The sequence below is a fragment of the Nomascus leucogenys genome, chromosome 8 (assembly GCF_006542625.1).
Source record: "Nomascus leucogenys isolate Asia chromosome 8, Asia_NLE_v1, whole genome shotgun sequence".
In the NCBI taxonomy this organism is placed as follows: Eukaryota; Metazoa; Chordata; class Mammalia; order Primates; family Hylobatidae; genus Nomascus; species Nomascus leucogenys.
This window is the reverse complement of record NC_044388.1, coordinates 79,948,842-79,969,913: the sequence shown is the minus strand read 5'-3', so window position 1 is coordinate 79,969,913 and position 21,072 is coordinate 79,948,842. Positions and strand designations below refer to the sequence as shown.

Sequence of the window (21,072 nt, the reverse complement as noted above, 5' to 3'; positions counted from 1 at the left end):
GACGGCTAGACTCTAAGAAAGTCCAGTGGAAATCCTTCATGAAAAGAATCTGTTCTTGGGTGGAAGCCCCGCTCATGCAGGAGGAACAGAGGGCTTCCATTCTCGCATCACACAGGTGAGGGTCAGCCCCTTGCTCCCTGCAGTAAGCCTGATTAGTGGGCGGAGCTTTCTTCAGGATCACACGAAAGAAAGGAGGAAGGGGACCCCGCCTCCTACGTGCTCGCGGGGGGGGCGGGGTCGGTGGACTGGGCGTGAGTTAATTGGCTGGGGGGCGGGGCGCCACGGGTTGGCTCCGCCTAGGCGCTCGCGCGGATCCCGGGTGGAATGACGGGAGGGAGTCCCGGCAGCTCCTACCTCCCAGCGATGGCGTCGCAGTGCCGCGCCCAGTCCTCAGCCTGCCGGCCGGTACTCACCACTACCCGGAGTTCGCTCAGACGGTGAGATTTGGGGCGGGTCCGAGGCAGCGGCGGGACGCTACCTGCGACCGGGACCATGAGGAGCTGCCAGACCCGTGGGGCCGGTAACGGGAGCAGTCGCGGCACCTGCTGAGAGGAAAGAGGGAGCGGCCCGGCGCGGCTGGGGCGCGGCAGAGGCTTGCCCGCGCCTCGGCCATGTCACTGCTCTGCGTGCGCGGTGAGTGCGCGGGCTGAGGCGGGCAGGCGGGGTGTCGGCGTAGAGGTCCCCGCACCCTTCCAGTGGACGTCCGGTGACCGTCTCACCCAAACTTTACATCCCGTCCGTGCTTTGGGGGACGATTATTTTGGCAATCACTTATAAACACTTGAGTTCTTTCCACTCTTTCTTGTTTTCCCCCATGCTCCTGCAAGGGACGATTAGCTCTCCATTCTGGTAGCCATGTGACAACGTTGTTGGACGGCAGGCTCAGATCCTATTAAACAGTGACTGGGGTTCTCTAGTGAGACTGGACGAGTTAGAAGACCGCGGATGGTTGGTGCCTGTGAATGGTCGGCAGCCTCTCATTCTTTTCCTCCTCCTCCTCGCACCGTAACACTACGGTATGCTTAGTAGCAGGTTCTTTTTATCACACTTTGAATGCGTTAGTGGTACAGCTGTCACATCCCTTCTGTTGCTTGTCTTGTCCCCCTGCCACTTCCCTGAACACTAACCTGTAGTAGAGGCTAAGATTATTCTTCTGCTCCACTTGGGAGGATGTGGTGGCTGCTTTTGAGGATAAGAGGTATGATTTATTTTTATTTTTATTTTTATTTTAGCTTGCCTCACAGTAACTCAAGGTGAAGGGCCATTATTGCTTTTCCCCTGAAGACACTTGACCCACCTAAGAAGATATCTTAAAGCAAGAGCTTTGGGGTTTAAGATGAGGCATGGTACGCGAACTAAGCTCTATGTGGGTAGAGACGGTTTTTACTTGTTTTTGTATTCCTAGTGTCTGACGTAGTAGAAGCTTAATGCTGGTTTTGAATGAATGCAAGTACAGTGACTTCAGAGAGATTATCTGATCAGAAAAACACAGGGTTTGGATTAGCCATTGAATTTGATCTCGGGAAATTCAGGTTACAGCCTATCATATCTGATGTGTCTTGATTATGAATGAGAGAGCATTTATCAACTAGAGCCTTCACTAGAGCCTTTTCCTGATACTTTTACTGGATAGAGTTCATATTTCTTTTGGCTCTACAGATTAGAAGCATTGTTGTTGTCTGTGATATCTCTAATAACGGTGTTTTCCCCAGCTGCTGGCAAATGGAACTGCTTTGCTCTGTTCTCTTCCACTATTTTGTTAAATCTGCATTAACCCAAAATGGATTTGGCCATTTCTGGGGATTATGAGATACACGGTTTTTCTTCTTTCATGGTTGATTTTTCATTAATGAGAATTTTGCTTTGCTTTTAGTAAGACATTTTCTCTCAGCAGCTGGGAATCTATTTATTCCTTTAGATCCCTGCTGCTGAGAAGCAGGATTTGGGAGAGGTTGGACTTTGCTGTGTCTCTTGGACAGTGTAATTCTCTGCTGCCACACTGTATTACAGAGCTGGTCCTTATGAAAGACTCTTTAGGCACAGCACTCGTAAATCAGAAATTCCTATTTAACTGAATTTAAATAACTACTGGTGTTTTCATTTGTTTTAATAGCAGGCAGGTTTCATTGTCTAGAAATTCTGCTATTTAGCTAACTTCTTTCCTTTTTAATGTTACATTAGTGAAATTTCCTCTTTTTTGAATCTGGAGAAACGAGATCAGCAGGCCATTGTCTTTTTGAATAGAGATCTAGAAGATTTTAAATACTGAAACAAACAGGTACCTTATATGCAGATATTCATATTGAATGGCAAAGTATTCATTTTGGGAAAACTTACAGAAATGAAATACATCTTTATTTTTATTTCTTTTTCTTTTTTTGAGACAGAGTCTCATTCTGTCACCCAGGCTGCAGTGCAGTGCTGCGATCTTGGCTCACTGCAACCTCCACCTCCTGGGTTCAAGCAATTCTCATGCCTCAGCCTCCGGAGCAGCTGGGATTAGAGGCATGAACCACCAGGCCCAGCTAATTTTTGTATTTTTTATAGAGACAGCGTTTCACCGTGTTGGCTAGGCTGGTCTTGAACTTCTGACCTCAAGTGATCCACCTGCCTCGGCCTTCCAAAGTGCTGGGATTAGAGGCATAAGCCACCGCACCCAGCACAAAATACATTTTTCTAAAATGACTTTCCTTGCATTATATTTTGGCAGTAGGAATGTTATATTCTGAAAGCAGTCTATATAGTGATATTTATTACAACTCAATTTCAATTTATCTTGGAGTAGAATCAATTAGAAACTTCCTATGCAGAGTTCAAAAAGTACTTAACTTGATGTAGAAACTGGCAAACTGGTATTGATTTAATCATTCCTAAACATTTCATTCAAGAAGTCAGTTATTTTGTCTTACCCTTTAATCATGCCTTATTGCCTGCAGGTTTAAGGCTGTCAGTACTCTGACCCCAGCCCTCCTTGTGGCCTTCTATTCTTGCCTATCCTTATGCAGACTTTGCTCTAGCACTAACTTTGTTTATTCCTGCCTCTGCTGTGTTCTGCACTTGTGCCCCCTGAAATACTCGTTCCATATTTTCTGCCTATCTAAAATGTATTCTTACTTTCCCAGCTAACAGTCTACATTTTTTGTTGTTGAAAACTTCTTCAGGTCCCCAGTCCACAGTGATCTCTTTTTCCTTTAAACCCTCAGAGCACTTGTGGTCTGAACAGTGCCACTAGTTTGGAAATGAATCATATGCTGCCTGCAACTGGTCTTGTATTGTGGTGCTTATGGTGACCCAGACAAAGGAAGTAACTGCACTGGTCAGATCAGATCTGGAATTTTGTGTTCAGCTGTGGTATTTCCTTCTAAGAAGCATATTGAGAAGCTAGGTTATCTTAAGAGGGGAGTGATTAGAATAATGAAACATATAGGGACCGAACCATTTGAAGAATATGGGAAATTTAGTTCTAGAAGATTTAAGAGGAAGAGGATCACGATAGTACAAGAAGACTGTTTAAAAAACTGTCTTGTAGAAGTTATATCATCTTTTTTTTGTCATTCCAGAGGACAGAACTGGGACAAGTGTGGATCAGTGGTTGAAAATGACAGGAAATTAGATTTTTGCTTAACATAAAGAAGAACAGTTGGGTTGTTCAGAACAAATGGAATGGGCTACGTAGATTTTTTGACACTAAACAGAAATTGAATGAGTGGTAAGGATGTTCTAAAGGGGATATTGACCATTCAGCTGGTGATTGACTTGAATTTTTTTTTTTTTTAATTTTTTGAAATGGAGTCTCGCTCTGTTGCCCAGGCTGGAGTGCAGTGGCGTGATCTCAGCTCACTGCAACTTCCGCCTCCCAGGTTCGAGCGATTCTCCTGCCTCAGCCTCCGGGGTAGCTGGGATTACAGGCGCCTGCCACCATGCCCGGCTAATTTTTTGTATTTTTAGTAGAGACGGGGTTTCACCATGTTGGCCAGGCTGGTCTCAAACTCCTGACCTCGTGATCTGCCCACCTCGGCCTCCCAAAGTGCTGGGATTACAGGCGTGAGCCACTGCGCCCGGCCTAGACTTGAATTTTTAAGAAACCACTCTTTTATAGAATTCACTTAGTCTTTCTTTAAATATTTCCATAAGTATAAAGAAATACAAGTCTATAACATGTTTTGGCACAGCTTTACTTATAATACTGATACTTTTTTTGGGCTTCCATAGGGACCAGTGCCACATGAACAACTCCAGTAAACTAAATTAAGGATTTTGTTTAACTTTCATTGTCTTGGTATTCATGACCAAGTTTCTCCAAGCAAATTATAAGCATTTTTAGAATCAGACCTTTCCATAATATTTCTTTGTAATTCCCAGTGTTTATAACAGTGCTTAGTTAGATAATTTAACTATGGATTTTTTTCCCCCAAAAGTAGTACATGCAGGCCAGGCATGGTGGCTCTTGCCTGTAATCCCAGCACTTTGGAAGGCTGAGACAGGTGGATCACTTGAGGCCAGGAGTTCGAGACCAGCCTGGCCGACATGGTGAAACCCCATCTCTACTAAAAATACAGAAATTAGCCAGGTGTGGTGGTGCGTGCCTGGAATCCTAGCTACTTGGGAGGCTGAGGCATGAGAATTGCTTGAACTCAGGAGGCAAGGTTGCAGTGAGCCGAGATCATGCCACTGTACTCCAGCCTGGGTGACAAAGTGAGACCCTGTCTCAAAAAAAAAATGTGTATAGTAATACATTGCTAATTATAGAAAATTAAGAAAATGCAGAAAAGTACAAAAAAAGAAAAAAAATTCCATGGGCCTACCACCTGCCAATAGCATTGCTAACTTTTTTTTAAATTTAATTTTTTTTTCAAAGATGGGATCTCACTATGTTGCCTAGGCTGGATTTGAACTCCTGGGCTCGAGTGACTCTCTCTTCTCAGCATCACGAGTAGCTGGAACTACAAGGAACACACCACCACACCCAACTATTGTTAACTTTTTAATTCATTGTTTTCATTTTGTTTTTATTATAAAGTGATAAATATGCAGATAAGAAGTTGAAACAGTTTAGAGTGTAAAGTAGAAGGAAAAGTTCTCTTGTCCCCATTCTGTATTCTTACTTCCCAGAGGTAACTACTGTTTACTGTCTCTTACCTCTCCTTCTGGAAATTTTCATTACAGATGAGTATATAGGTTCTGCAGTTGAATGTACACAGCATTCTTCAGCTTTTTTTTTTTTTTTTTAACCTCAATGATATATTTTCCTGTCAGGTCATGTGTGTCTAAACCAAGCTTGTCCAACCTGTGGCACGTGGGCTGCATGTGGCCCAAGACGACTTTGAATGTGACCCAACACAAATTTGTAAACTTTCTTAAAACATTATGAGATTTGTCAGCTATTGTTAGTGTTAGTGTATTTTTTTATTTTTTGAGACAGAGTCTCGCTCTGTCGCCCAGGCTGGAGTGCAGTGGCGCGATCTCGGCTCACTGCAACCCCTGCCTCCTGGGTTCAAGCGATTCTCCTGTCTCAGCCTCCCGAGTAGCTGGGATTACAGGCGCCCATCACCACGCCCGGCTAATTTTTTGTATTTTTAGTAGAGATAGGGTTTCAACGTGTTAGCCAGGATAGTCTCGATTACCTTACCTCATGATCTGCCTGCCTCGGCCTTGCGAAGTGCTGAGATTACAGGCATGAGCGCCTGGCCAGTGTTAATGTATTTTATGCATGGCCCAAGATAATTCTTCTACTGTGGCCCAGGGCAGCCAAAAGGTTGGACACCCTGGTCTATACCATTCTTTTGAATGGCTGCAGAGTATTCTGTTATATAAGCGTACATAATTTAAACAGTTTTATATTGATGATATTCAGGATATTTTTCTTTTTCTTTTCTTTTTTCTTTTTTTTTGAGACGGAGTCTCACTCTGTTGCCCAGGCTGGAGTGCAGGGGCGTGATCTTGGCTCACTGCAAGCTCCACCTCCCGGGTTCACGCCATTCTCCTGCCTCAGCCTCCCGAGTAGCTGGGACTACAGGCGCCCGCCAGCACGCCCGGCTAATTTTTTGTATTTTTAGTAGAGACGGGATTTTACTGTGTTAGCCAGGGTGGTCTCGATCTCCTGACCTGGTGATCTGCCCGCCTCGGCCTCCCAAAGTGCTGGGATTACAGGCGTGAGCCACCGCACCTGGCCTCAGGATATTTTTCTTTTCACTATTATAAACAGTGCTACAATGAACATCTTTGTAGAATTTTTTTTTTTTTTTTGAGATGGAGTCTCACACTGTTGCTCAGGCTGGAGTGCAGTGGTGCCATCTCTGCTTACTGCAACCTCCGCCTCCTGGGTTCAAGCAATTCTCCTGCCTCAGCCTCCTGAGTAGCTGGGATTACAGGTGCCTGCCACCACGCCTGGTTAATTTTTTTTTTTTTTTGTATTTTTAGTAGAGAAGCGGTTTCACTATGTTGGCCAGGCTGGTGTTGAACTCCTGACCTTGTGATCTGCCCTCCTCGGCCCCCCAAAGTGCTGGAATTACAGGCGTGAGCCACCACGCCCAGCCTGTAGATGGTTTTTAAACATTTGTTTTTATTTTTGAGACAGGGTCTTGCATTGTCACCCAGGCTGGAGTGCAGTAGTACGATCATGGCTCACTGCATCCTCAAACTCCTGGGCTCAATCTGTCCTCCCATCTCAGCCTCCTGAGTAGCTGGAACTACAAGTGCATGCCACCATGCCTGACTAATTTTTCTACTTTTTGTAGGATGGAATTTCCCTATTTTGCCCAGGCTGGTCTTGAACTTCTGGACTCAAGTGATCTGCCCACTTCTGCCTCCCAAAATGCTAGGATTACAGGTGTGAGCCACTGCACCTGAACAGTTTTTTTATTATTAATTTTTTTCTTTCCAACTTTTAAGTTCAAGGGGTACATATGCAGGTTTGTTACATGGGTAAATTGCATATTGCCATATTGCAGGGGTTTGATATACAGATAATTTTGTCACCCAGGTAATCAGCATAATACCCAAATAGGTAGTTTTCAGTCCTTACCCTCCTCCCACTCCATAGATGGTTTTTGTTACATGTTTGGAGATCTCCAATTAGCTTTCCACCTGGACTTTGTTTGTGATTTGCTCATTACTGTTTTCTTTGGCATATAATTATACTCAGTTGGACCAAATGCCTTGGTGTCTCAGATCAACATCCTCAATTAGAGGTGGATCCTTCATCAGCAGGTAATATTTTTCTATGCCTATTGAAAAGAACGAAGACTCTGCTCTTGTAAGTAAGTTTGACCTGTGATTTCCATGTACTTTTCTTTCTTTCCTTTTTTTTTTTTTTTTTGAGACGGAGTCTCGCTCTGTCGCCCAGGCTGGAGTGCAGTGGCGCAATCTCGGCTCACTGCAAGCTCCGCCTCCCAGGTTCACGCCATTCTCCTGCCTCAGCCTCTCCGAGTAGCTGGGACTACAGGCGCCCGCCACCACGCCCGGCTAATTTTTTTGTATTTTTAGTAGAGACGGGGTTTCACCGTGGTCTCGATCTCCTGACCTCGTGATCCACCCGCCTCGGCCTCCCAAAGTGCTGGGATTACAAGCGTGAGCCACCGCACCCGGCCCCATGTACTTTTCTTTCTTACTTGTATTTTATTTTCCATATGAACATGTATTACTTGCTTTTTTTTTTTGATACAGGGTCTCACTCTGTTGCCCAGGCTGGGGTGCAGTGGCATGATCACGGCTCACTGCAGCCTTGACCTCCCTGGGCTCAGGTGATGCTCTCACCTTATACTCCTGAGTAGCTGGAACTACAGGCTTTCTTGTAGAGACAGGGTTTTGCTATGTTTCCCAGGGTGGTCTTGAACTCCTGGGCTCAAGCAATCTGCCTGTCTCAGCCTCCCAAAGTGTTGAGATTAACAGGTGTGAGCCACTGTGCCTGACTGCATTTTTAAAACAGAACAAAACAATGTCACTGTTGATGGTAACAGGACCAAGTTGATTTATATTGTGATTTGCCCTTTAAAAAACTCGTTACTAGACAGGTGAGGTGGCTCATGCCTGTAATCCCAGTACTTCGGGAGGCTGAGGCAAGAGAATCACTTGCATCCAGGAGTTTGAGACTAGCCTGGGCAACATAGCAAGACCCCATTCCTACTAAAAAAATATTTAAAAATTAGCTGTGCTTGTTGACCCATGCCGGTAGTCTCAGCTACTTGGGAGGTAAGGCAGGAGGATGGCTTGAGTCCAAGAGGTTGAGGGTGTAGTCAGCCATGTTCATGCCACTGCACTCTAGGCTGGATGACAGAGCCATCTCAAAAAAAAAGTTCATGGCTTATTATTAATCATCCATCTAACTAGACACGTTGATTGTGCATTGATTCTACTCTAGGGAAAGTCCGAAAATATATTTCAGTTTACAGCCATTGTGGAAAGTAGGAATGGTAATGATATTAGAGTTTTCAGACGTAAGGATAGGTTGGTCAGATACTTCTCATCTCCTTCCCCCACCCTGCCACCCCCCACCAAATGTTATTGTCATCTGCCTCAGTTAACTCCTTTTTGCTGGGCTTCCATCGATCGTGGTTCTAGTAGTCCCTGCCCTTAGAGCAGAGCTGTGGCTGTGTTCCTTTCACTTAGGGCCTCAGGAAGTTGATTGTGCTTTGTGTGAGCCAGGCAGTGATGGGGGAAAGGACCAATTTGCTCTGCTACGCTATTGTTATGAACTGTTCTGTTCCTTCTAAGTAGTGTATTCTGTAATTTAGTTTCTAAAAGTGGGGTTTCTAAAAGTTGGGCTCTTTAGGCCAATAAGCTTAATTTTTATCCTATTTACCTGTGCTGTGTATTTCAGACTTTGAGTTTGTTTAAAGTTTGGGCTGTGTATCATTAGTAAATATTTGTTAGATACTTTCTCTGTGCATGTTTGTGACACAAATCTGTATTGTAGATAAGAGGCCACGGAATCTAGATAGGTTTTAAAATGTCTGTTATACAGTGTTCTTATATAAACCCAAATAATCCATTAGGATTATTAGGTCTGATTTGTAATAAGCAGAATAAATTAAGTTCTTCCTTGAGTAGGGAAAGAAGTGCACTGTCTTGTATTAACATTTATTTTCACATTGTTATTATTACTGGTTTTTTTTGTTTTGTTTTTGAGATGGAGTCTCTTTCTGTTGCCCAGGCTGGAGTGCAGTGGTGCAGTCTCAGCTCACTGCAACCTCTGCCTCCCAGGTTCAAGCGATTCTCCTGCCTCAGTCTCCTGAGTAGCTGGGACTACAGGCGTCCACCACCACGCCTAGCTAATTTTTGTATTTTTAGTAGAGATGGGGTTTCACCATGTTGGCCAGGCTGGTCTCTAACTTCTGACCTCAAGTGATCTGCCCACTGCGGCCTCCCAAAGTGTTGGGATTACAGGTGTGAGCCACCATGCCCAGCCTTATTTTATTATTAGTTTTTTGAGACTGGATCTTGCTCTGTTGCCCAGGCTGGAGTGCAATGGTGCAAACATGGCTCTCTGCAACCTCGACCTCCTGGGATCAAGTGATATGCTCATTTCAGCCTTCTGAGTACCTGGGACTACCGGTGTGAACTATCATGCTTGGCTAATTAAAAAAAATTTTTTTTTTTTTAGAGATGGGTTCTTGCTATGTTGCCCAGGCTGGTCTTGAACTCTTGGGCTCAAGCAATCTTTCTGCTTCAGCCTCCTGAAATGCTGGGATTATAGTCATGAGCCAACGTCTTTAGCATTTAAAGCAAGAGTCTTTGAGTTTGGGGGATATTTTATATATACCTTCTCTTTTTTTTTGAGACAGGGTCTCATTCTGTTGCTCAGGCTGGAGTGCCATGGTGCTAATCAGGGCTCACTGCAGCCTCAATCTTCCAAGCTCAGGTGATTCTTCCACCTCAGCCTCCTGAGTAGCTGGGACTGTATGCTTGTGCCACCATACCTGGCTAATTTTTGTATTTTTTGTAGAGACAGGGTTTTGTCACTTTACCCAGGCTAATCTTGAACCTGTGGGGTCAAGTGGTCTGCCCACCTCAGCCTCCCAAAGTGCTGGGATTACAGGCATGAACCACCGTGCCTGGCTGCTTTATTTTTGAGATGGAGTCTCATTCTTTTACTCAGGCTGGAGTGCAGTGGCTCAATCTTGGGCCACTGTAACCTCCATCTCCCAGGTTGAAGAGATTCTCCTGCCTCAGCCTCCCGAGTAGCTGGGACTACAGGTGCCCGCCACCACGCCCAGCTAATTTTTGTATTTTCTGTAGAGACAGGGTTTCACCATGTTGGCCAGGCTGGTCTCAAACTCCTGACCTCAGGTGATCCACCCGCCTTGGCCTCCCAAAGTGCTGGGATTACAGGTGTGAGCCACCATGCCTGGTCTCAAATATAGTTTTTTAAAGAAAGAAGTCTCACTCTGTTGACCAGACTGGAGTGCAGTGATGTGATCATAGCTCACTGTAGCCTTAAACTCCTGGGCTCGAGAGATCCTTCCGTCTCAGTCTCCCAAGTAGTTGGGACTACAAGCATGTGCCACCACACCTGGCTAATTTTTGAAAAGTTTTTTGTAGAGATGGGTCTCCCTATGTTGCCCAGGCTGGTGTTGAACTCCTGGCTTCAAGCAGTCCTTCTCTCCGGGACTCCCAAAGTTCTGAGGTGACATGCGTGAGCCACTGTTCCCGACCCAGGCTAGTTTATTTTGATTCACGTTTGTCAGATTCTTCCACTTGATGGGTGTGGCAGTTAGTTCATTGATTTTCGTTGCTATGTAGTATCTTATTAGATGAATATACTATTGTTTATTTATTTAATGTATTTCTTAATCTCATGACAGTGTAGATTAGATTATGTAGGGGAGAAATTGGAAGCACTTGAATTATAGCAGAAGTGATTCAGATTAAACATAAAATTTCTTGATGAAATTTGAACTGCCACAGAAAAGCTGTGAAATTTATTTTTCTAGGGCTCTTCAAAAATAAGCCCTATTTCCTTCATTTAAAATTTTATTAATTTTTTTTTTTTGTAGAGATGGAGTCTCACTATGCTGTCCAGGCAGGTCTCAGGTCTCAAACTCCTGGGCTCAAGGCCTCCTCCTGCCTCTGCTTCCCAAAGTGCTGGGATTACAGGTGTGAGATACCATGCTTGGCCCCTTTGTTTTTTTTTTTTAAATTGGTATGTCATAGATGTACGTGTTTTGGGGATATGTGTCATATTTAGATAAATTCATATAATGTGTTAATGATCAATTCAGGGCAATTAGGATATCCGTCACCTCAAACATCTTTCATACTGGGAACACTGGAATTCTCTTCTGGCTATTTGGAAATCTACAATAGATTTTCATTAACTATAATCATCCTACTGAACTATCGAATACTAGATCTTATTCCATTTATCCAACTGTATTTTTGTACTCTTTAATCAACCTTTCTTAATCCTCCCTCTCCTGTTTCCTTTCGTATACTATATTAGGTGTAACTGCTCTGCATGAGGAAGGTTAGATAACCAGCTTTGCATTTCCTGTTTTGTTGCAGTCTTTTCTTTGATTACTGGGAAATGGAATAAAAATGTAAGCATATGGTTAAAATGTTGTGTTCACCTTTATAAAGTACATTAAGGCCAGGCGCAGTGGCTCACGATTGTAATCCCAGCACTTTGGGAGGCCGAGGCGGGCGGATCATGAGGTCAGGAGATCGAGACCACGGTGAAACCCCGTCTCTACTAAAAATACAAAAAAAAAATTAGCCGGGCGTGGTGGTGGGCGCCTGTAGTCCCAGCTACTCGGAGAGGCTGAGGCAGGAGAATGGCGTGAACCTGGGAGGCGGAGCTTGCAGTGAGCCGAGATTGCGCCACTGCACTCCAGCCTGGGCGACAGAGCGAGACTCTGTCTTAAAAAAAAAAAAAAGTACATTAAAAAATTCTTTTGTTATCTTTAGTAAAAATGAAATGTACTTTCTCAAGTGTGATGTCCAGAAATAATTATCCACTGGGTGTGTGAGAAAGGCCAATAGAATCAAAGGAAAAAGAATCATGAAGTCTTTTTTTTTGTGCTGATGAATCCTGCGGTGATAAAATATGTGGTAAAAATGTGACAGGAGGAAGATTGTGCTAAGGTGTATGTGTGTAAACTATTTTTATCTTGTAAGTAGGGAGAAGCAATTCTTAGTCATTAGGAAATACAGGTTTCCAAAAAGAAGAGTGTTGTTCTCCTGTTGCTGCTTGGTTCTCTCTTTTGCCATAGTAAGTACTTCTTTAGAGCTGTAGAAGACAGGCCTGTGGATTGTGTTGGGCTGTCAGTTTTCTCTTGCAACTGTTTGCTTTATTGATTTCTATAGCGTTTCATTGTAAATGATGTTGAGAAGAGGTTAAAGGGCAGGGAGGGAGATCTGCCTAGCAACCAAGAAGGGGCTGGCAGTTGGACAGTGGGAAGATAATTGCTTTTATATAATTAGAGTTGGGGCAAAGATGATTCGAAAGGCTAGATTACTTACATGAACCAAGTTAGTTATGAAGCAAATTTTAGAGACTTTGTCTGCAAAAGGATAGAGGAAATCTGCTTGCCAAGGAAAGGGGGGTAAATGTCTACCTCACTTCAGCCCTCCATTCCCACAATTACACCAGAGAGCATGTCACTCTTTGGAATGGTGCTCTCCTTTTGTAATTTTTATCTTCAGAATCTATCTTTTTTTTTTTTTGAGACAGAGTCTCACTTTGTAGCTCAGGCTGGAGTGCAGTGGCGCTATCTCGGCTCGCTGCAACCTCCACCTCCCCAGTTCAAGCGATTCTCATGCCTCAGCCTGCCGAGTAGTTGGGATTACAGGCACTCACCACCATGCCCGGCTAATTTTTTTATTTTTGGTAGAGATGGGGTTTCACCATGTTGCCCAGGTTGGTCTCAAACTCTTGAGCTCAGGTGATCTGCCCACCTCAGCCTCCCAAAGTGTTAGGATTACAGGTGTGAGCCATTGTGCCTGGCCAGAATCTATCTGATCGTGTTCTTCAGCCCAGTTTTACAGCTTATACTCTTGCTATGCTTTAACCACTGTGATATAAGGTAGGTGTTAAAAGCTTTGTTAAAAGTCTGTTTTAGGTTTTAAAAGTCTGTTTTAGACAGACATGGCTTGGTTAATATATCAGCTCCAACACTATGAGTTGTCTGCCTTTCCATATGTTACCTCATCTCATTGAACCTTAATTTCCACATCTTTAAAATTCATATATTTGTTAGGGTAGTAGTACCAGTGATGGTGAAAATACCTATAGCAAAGTATTGCTGACATAATTGTTGTGAAAGCGATTAGTACTGTCCCAGGCATAGAATGAGTACTTATTTTAATATAAAAACACTATTAATGTTCTTCATCCAGCTTCATGATATCTATTCATCTAAGACAGGGAGCTGAAAGTCTTCCTAGACACCCCCCCACCGCTCTCTCTCTCTTTTTGAGACAGGATCTCACCTTTTTTGAGATAGTCTCACTCTGTTTCCCAGGCTGGAGTGTAGTGATTTGACCCCAGCTCACTGCAGCCTTAACTTCCAGGGCTCAGGTGATTCTCCTATCTTAGCCTCCTGAGTAGCTGGGACTACAGGTGTGTGCCACCACACCCAGCTAATTTTTTTTCTTTTTTTTGGGCAGGGTCTCCCTCTGTCCCCCAGGCTATAGTGCAGTGGTGCGATCTTGGCTCACTGCAACCTCTGCCTCCTGGGTTCAAGCGATTCTCTTGCCTCAGCCTCCCAAGTAACTGGGACTACAGGTGTGCACCACCATGCTCGGCTAATTTCTTGTATTTTTAGTAGAGATGGGGTTTTGCCGTGTTGGCCAGGCTGGTGTTGAACTCCTTTTTTTTTTTTTTTTTTTTGAGACAGAGTCTTGCTCTGTCACCCAGGCTGGAGTGCAGTGGCGCGATCTCGGCTCACTACAAACTCTGCCTCCTGGGTTCACGCCATTCTCCTGCCTCAGCCTCCCGAGTAGCTGGGACTGCAGACGCCCGCCACCATGCCCGGCTAATTTTTTTGTATTTTTAGTAGAGACGGGGTTTCACCGTGTTAGCCAGGATGGTATCGATCTCCTGACCTAGTGATCCACCCACCTCGGCCTCCCAAAGTGCTGGGATTACAGGCGTGAGCCACCGCGCCCGGCCAGGTCTTGAACTCCTGACCTTAGGTGATCCACACGCCTCAGCCTCCTAAAGTGCTGGGATTACAGGCATGAGCCACCGTGCCCCGCCATTTTTGTAGAGACAAGGTTTTGCCACGTGGCTGAGGCTTGTCTCAAACAGACTGGGACTCAAGCGATGTGTCTGCTACAGCCTCCCAAAGTGCTGGGATTACAGGCGTGAGCCCCTGTGTCCAGCCTAGACTTCTCAATTGAGGAAGAAAATACAAAGAGAGGGAGGAAAGTTGGGTTCAGTTGAGTTTGTGGGATCTGTGAGATAAGTTACATGTGAGATATATTGAATTGAATATATCAGTCTCATTGCAGATGATCCTTGAAAATGTTAACCCAAATGTAGGTTTGTAGCTTAGTAGAGAAATCTGTTAGAGATAAATATTTGGAAGTTGCAGGTATTTGGTAATAAAGACATTAGCTTGAATTAAAATGCTTATGGAGGGTCAGAAAGGAGAAAAAGGGGCTGACGCTGCTGCCAAGGAACTCCAGTATATAGGAATGGGCAGAAGAAGAGTTGATAGATGTGGTCAGAACTGCAGGAAAATGGAGAGTGTTGTGTTAGGCTCTGTAGCCTAGAGTAGAGCGAGTTTCAAGAAGGAATGATCAGATGATAGAGGTGAAAGAGACTTGTTGAGGTTTAGGAAAAAATGAACAGATCATTGGATTTGAAAACAAGAATAGTTTCATTTGGGTAATGTGAGGGCAGGCAGTGTATTATAGTAGTTGATGAGTATTTGAGCAGTAAAGAAGTGGAATGAGCAAGTGTAGGCTACACATTCAGAAGTTCTGCAGTGAAGAGAAGGGTTAAGAGTAGTCTTTAAGGCCAGGCGTGGTGGCTCGGCTCACGCCTGTAATCCCAGCACTTTGGGAGGCCAAGGTGGGTGGATCACTTGAGGTCAGGAGTTCGAGACCAGTCTGGCCAACATGGCGAAACCCCGTCTCTACTAAAAATACAAAAAAAAAAAAAAAAAAAAAAAATTAGCCAGGCATTGTGGTGCATGCCTATAATCCCAGCTATTTGGGAGGCCAAGGCAGGAGAATCGCTTGAACCCAGAAATCAGAGGTTGCGGTGAGCTCACACCATTGCACCCCAGCCTGGGTGACAAAGTAAGACTCCATCTCAAAAAAAAAAAAAAAAAAAAAAGAGTAATCTTAAAAAAAAGAAGAAATTTGAGTATTTTGTAGCTTGAAGAGAAGGAATCTGTAAGAAGGGGAAAGTCAAGATGAGATGGGGAACGGAGAGATGGTAACTGATTTCTTTGTAAAGTAGGATGTAAAATTATCAGCTGATAGTGAGGTGGTGGGGATGATTTAGAGAGCTTGAGGAGCGTGCAAAGGTTTCATTCATTTATTCTTTCAACAACTATTGGGCCGGGTATGGTGGCTCATGTCTGTAATCCTAGCACTTTGGGAGGCTGAGGTGGGTAGATCACTTGAGATCAGGAGTTTGAGACCAGCCTGGCCAACATGACAAAACCCCATCTCTACTAAAAATACAAAAATTAGCTGGGCGTGGTGGCGGGCGCCTGTAATGAGGCATGAGAATCGCTTGAACCCAGGAGGCAGAGGTTGCAGTGAGCTGAAATTGCACCAGTGCACTCCAGCCTGGGAGACAGAGCAAGACTTTGTCACAAACAAAAACAAAAAGACCCCACAACTGTTGTGCTAGGCACTTGGGGAGGAATGATGAGGAAAAACCCACCCCTTTCCCTTTTGGAAGTTTATAGGACTATGGAGGAGTTAGACATTAAACAAGGAAGAATCATACAAATTAATATAAAATTACGAGTAGGAAAAAATACAACTGATTTGTGCTATAAACGAGAGTACATGTTATTATGAGAACATATGTTAAGGAAAGTTACCTACACAGATCAGAGAAGTCCTCCCTAATGAAGTGAAGATTGAACTGAGATCTAGAAGAAGAGGACACTATCGAGAGGAGAAGAATATTCTAGGCAGAGGAAATAGTATGTGCAAAGGCCTTGCAGTGGGAGAAGGATCTGAGAGAAGGCAAGTATAGCCGATATTCCAAGAGAAAGGGAAAACGTGGATTAAGATGAAGCTGGGGCTCCTGACCTCAGGTGATCTACCCGCCTCGGCCTCCCAAAGTGCTAGGATTACAGGTGTAATCCTAGCCACAGCGCAGCCTGGCCAACATGACGAAACCCCATCTCTATTAAAAAAAAAAAAAAAAAATTAGCTGGGCTTGGTGGCGGGTGCCTATAATCCCAGCTACTCGGGATCCTGCTGAGACAGGAGAATCTCTTGAACCCAGGGAGCGGAGGTTTCAGTGAGCCAAGATTGCACCATCTCACTCCAGCCTGGGTGAAAGAGCGAAACTCTGTCTCAGAAAAACAAAAAACAAAACTATAGGGCCTTGTAGGCAACATAAGGTGGAAAAGTTAGCGGGAATAAGACCGAGGAAGGGGCAGAAGTATAGAAGTTTATAAACTGAAAGCACTGGGTTTCTACTTAGATTTGTTTGAATCCTTTTTCTACCAGTGAAAGCTTTTGGCAAGCCTCTTGATTACCAAGCCACAATTTTAAAATGGAAGTGTTAACATCTGCCCCATGTACCTTCATAAAGTTGATGAGAATTACTCTCTAAGTAATCATGTGTTTGAAATTCTATTGTATAGTAACTTTTACTCTCAGTCCTTTTTATCTCCTGTTGGTAGAGACTTAACTGTTTTGAAACTTATAAACAAACAGGATGTGATCAGTTCCATAAACATTTATTGAGCACTTAACTATGGGTGAGGCATTGAACTAGTCACCCTGGGTATATAAAAATGAGGAAGAAGTGGGCCTTGCCCTCAAGAAATTGAGGGCAAAGAAGGGCTGACAGCCATGTGTACAGCTAAGCGTGATGCAAGACACAAATGCATAATTTCTAAAACAGAAAAAATATAATGGATTGTAGAAATTCCAACTGAGGGACAAGGAAGAACTGTAGAAAAAGTCAAGTTTTCCATTATGGTGTCACTCATTAATTGGGATATGAAGCATAGAAAGAAAGAATAACAGCTTCTGGGAAGATGATTTGGGTGTTGGATATGTTGAATTTGAAGAGTTGGCAGTCCACGTGTTAAGGTTAGAAACATGACTCAGGAGATCAGGGTTAGAGTAGATTTGGTCTGTTCTTTGTGGATCTGTTGTGTAGAGGCACGGTGACAGGGTAAACATATACTCAGCATCGTCATTATAATATACTCCATTGCTTTTTTTTTCTTTTTTTTAATTTTATTATTATTATACTTTAAGTTTTAGGGTACATGTGCACAACGTGCAGGTTTGTTACATATGTATACATGTGCCATGTTGGTGTGCTGCACCCATTAATTCGTCATTAAGCATTAGGTGTATCTCCTATGCTATCCCTCCCCAATCCCCCCACCCCACAACAGTCCCCAGTGTGTGATGTTCCCCTTCCTGTGTCCATGTGTTCTCATTGTTCAATTCCCATCTATGAGTGAGAACATGCGGTGTTTGGTTTTTTGTCCTTGCGATAGTTTGCTGAGAATGATGGTTTCCAGTTTCATCCATGTCCCTACAAAGGACATGAAATCATCGTTTTTTATGGCTGCAATATACTCCATTTCATCCACTATAAGATGCCATAGATTGTAAGAGGCATCATTATTTTATGTATCATTTAAAAAATACTATTGCTGGGCACAGTGGTTCATGCCTGTGATCTCAGCACTATTGGGAGGCCAAGATGGGTAGATCACTTGAGTCCAGGGGTTCAAGACTAGTCTGGGCAACATGGCAAAACCCCATCTCTACAAAAATTAGGCATGGTGGCACATGCCTGTAGTACCTAATACTTGGGAGGATTGCTTAAACCCAGGAGGCGGAGGTTGCAGTGAGCTGAGATCCGCCACTGCACTCCAGTCTGGAGGACAGAGGGAGACCCTGTTTCAAAAAAAAAAAAAACACACATACACACACACACACAATTGATTGCTCTATGACATGTCATTGATTGTAAGATTCATTTCAATTTCAGAGTGGTTACATATGAGAAAATAGGCCAGGTGTAGTGGCTCACACATGTAATCCCAGCACTTCGGGAGGCTGAGGCAGGTGGATGACTTGAGGTTAGGAGTTTGAGAACAGCGTGGCCAATATGGTGAAACCCCGTCTCTACTAAAAATACTAAAATTAACCAGGTGTGGTGGTGCACGCCTGGATTCCCAACTACCCTGGAGGCTGAGGCAGAAGAATTGCTTGACTTTGGGAGGCAGAGGTTGCAGTGAGCTGAGATCGCACCACTGTACTCCAGACTGGGTGACAGAGTGAGACAGCCTCAAAAAAAAAAAAAAAAAAAAAAAAAGACAATGTCTCACCATCTTAGAATCAATGAAATACTGAAGCTAACATTTAATGAGTCTTTACTCTTTGCCAATAAGCAGGTAAGGATTAATCATTTAATTCTTGTAATAACCTTGTTATCCTCTCATTTTACAAATGAGGGCACTGGCCTACCGAAGTTTGTCCTTTTACATACTGAAAAGCTGAATTTACTTTTTTTGCTTTACTCTTAACTATACAATACAATACCAAATTAATTATACAGGGTACTGCTTTGGAACATGAATAAAATCTTTTTTTAATTAAAGTATTTAGGGAAAGATGGCTATTATGCATTGTTGGCTATGAATCAGAGCCTCACTATAGCTGTGGTTTCTGTTTGCCTAGGATATATTCATGAACAGCATTATAGCAGGTGTTTCATAGACTGGAGAGTTCATTATGGCTCTAGTTTAGTATTTTCATAAAAAATAAAGGGAGTTTAATAAAATCCCTTTTTTTCTTGGGAGGGAGTGTGGTATAATGGAAAATTTGGGATTCTAGAGAACTGTTTTGAATCTCACTAGGTAGTGACTAAAACTGTATCTATAAGTAAGTTTCTTAACTTCACTAAGAATCATCTTCTGGCCAGGTGCAGTGGCTCACGCCTGTAATCCCAGCACTTTGGAAGGCTGAGGCATGTGCATAGCTTGAGCCCAGGATTTTGAGACCAGCCTGGGCAACGTGATGAAACCCTATCTCTACAAAAAATATAAAAATTAGTTGGGTGTGGTGGTGCATGCCTGCAGTCCCAGCTTTTTGGAAGGCTGAGGTGGGAGGATCGCTTGAGCCCGGGAGGTTGAGGCTGCAGTGAGCCATGATCACACCACTGTGCCCTAGCCCAGCCTGGGTGACAGAGTAAGACTCTGTTTCAAAAAACAAACAAACAAACAAAAAAACATAGAGATCATACTTTGGTGGTTTTAGTTCTAGGTAAAGTTAAAGCATGAAGTTCAGTTAATTGGGTAACATCCTAATTTTTCTTTACACTTCACTATAGACTGTAAGAGTCAGTTGTCTAATGTAGGAATTAGGTAGATGGATGGCTAGAATGACCTTGTCCTGTCTGTGTATAATCAAACGGGTTATTTCTGATAAACAGTAACCATAGAAATCTGATTGTGTATTAACGTAAACTCTATTCCAACTGAGGTTTATTTATTTAGAAAACATTTAAAAAGATACCCTTGAACACTTGTACATGCTCAATTATAACCTTAACTGTGTTTACTTTATAATTAGTCATTGGTTTTGTTAGTTGAGGTTTGACGTAAGTACTTGTTTGTCTTTTGGTTTGAGACAGACCTTATAGGGAGTAAATTTTATTGATTCTTGGAGAAATTAAGTTTTTTTTTCAAGGACAGGATAGCATATTTATGTATGTTTCATCTGTATTCTTTTTAAGTTGTGATAAGTCGCTATGAAGTAAAGTGGAAGGCTAGCAGTGATATCTAAGACTTTTGAGAAATATTTGTGAATGAATGAAACTAAAGATATATGGCTGCTTTGCAAGTTTAGTTTTGCTTATTATTCTATCCATACCACCATATTTTAATAAAATTTATTCTTTTTTTTTTTTTTTTACTTGCTTCATGTGAGCATAAATTGGAGCATTAGCTATTTCAGTCGGTGTGAATTTGGTATCAGTACTGCAGGGAGAGAGCTGTGGACTTCCAAAATTATGGGCTTTTGAATCTGTTTGAATTTCATACTGCACTGTTTAAGTCAGACTTGGGGTACTTAGCTTTTCTGAGTTTTAATCTGTAAATTGTAAATTACTTACTCTACAACAGTGTTTTTTAAAATTGTAGCGGTGTTTGTTTTTGTTTTTGCTTTTGTTCATTAGTTCTGAAATCAATTAAGTGGGTGACCAGTGTCAGGGGAAAAAGATACAGAGTTTTGGACAGGCAGAGTGGTTTATGCCTGTAATCCCAGCACTTTGGGAAGCCAAGGTGGGATTGCTTGAACCCAGGAGTTCCAGACCAGCCTGGTAAACATAGTGAGACCCTGTCTTTAAAAAAAAAAAAAAAAGCTCCATCTGTTTTGGCAGGTACCTGTAGTCCCAGCTACTCAGGAGGCTGAGATGGGAGGATCACTTGAGCCTGGGAAGTGAAGGCTACACTGAGGCTTGATCGCACCACTGCACTCCAGCCTGGGCAACAGAATGAGACGCTGTCTCAAAAAACAAACAAACAAGAAAACAAAAACAAAAAAATGGCATTTCTTTCCATATTAGTGTCCTGACTTTTTCTTTTATTTTCATTCAAAAAATTTTCTCTAGTGCCTTGATAGGGACCCTTATTTTTCTTATTTCACACATGTAACTAATCTTAAAATCCTTTATCTTTGTTTTTCTATGTTTCTTTTTTTTTTTTTTTTTTTGACACGGAGTCTGGCTCTGTTGCCCAGGCTGGAGTGCAGTGGCACGATCTCGGCTAACTGCAAGCTCCGCCCCCTGGGTCCACGCCATTCTCCTGCCTCAGCCTCCCGAGTAGCTGGGAATATAGGCGCCCGCCACTACGCCCAGCTAATTTTTTGTATATTTAGTAGAGACGGGATTTCACTGTGTTAGCC

General features: G+C 43.1%; 1 protein-coding gene across 4 annotated transcripts in view; it reads left to right on the top strand.

Annotated features, from left to right (window-relative positions):
• Positions 1 to 336: 336 nt before the first annotated feature.
• The window catches only part of UNC13B (unc-13 homolog B), a 236,655-nt gene continuing 215,919 nt past the window's right edge, over positions 337 to 21,072 (top strand). For all 4 annotated transcript variants that reach the window (XM_030817512.1, XM_030817515.1, XM_030817516.1 and 1 more), the window contains exon 1: positions 337 to 633. In XM_030817512.1, the coding sequence (XP_030673372.1) occupies positions 612 to 633 (22 nt within the window). In that variant the 5' untranslated portion in view covers positions 337 to 611. The remainder of the gene's footprint in view (positions 634 to 21,072) is intronic.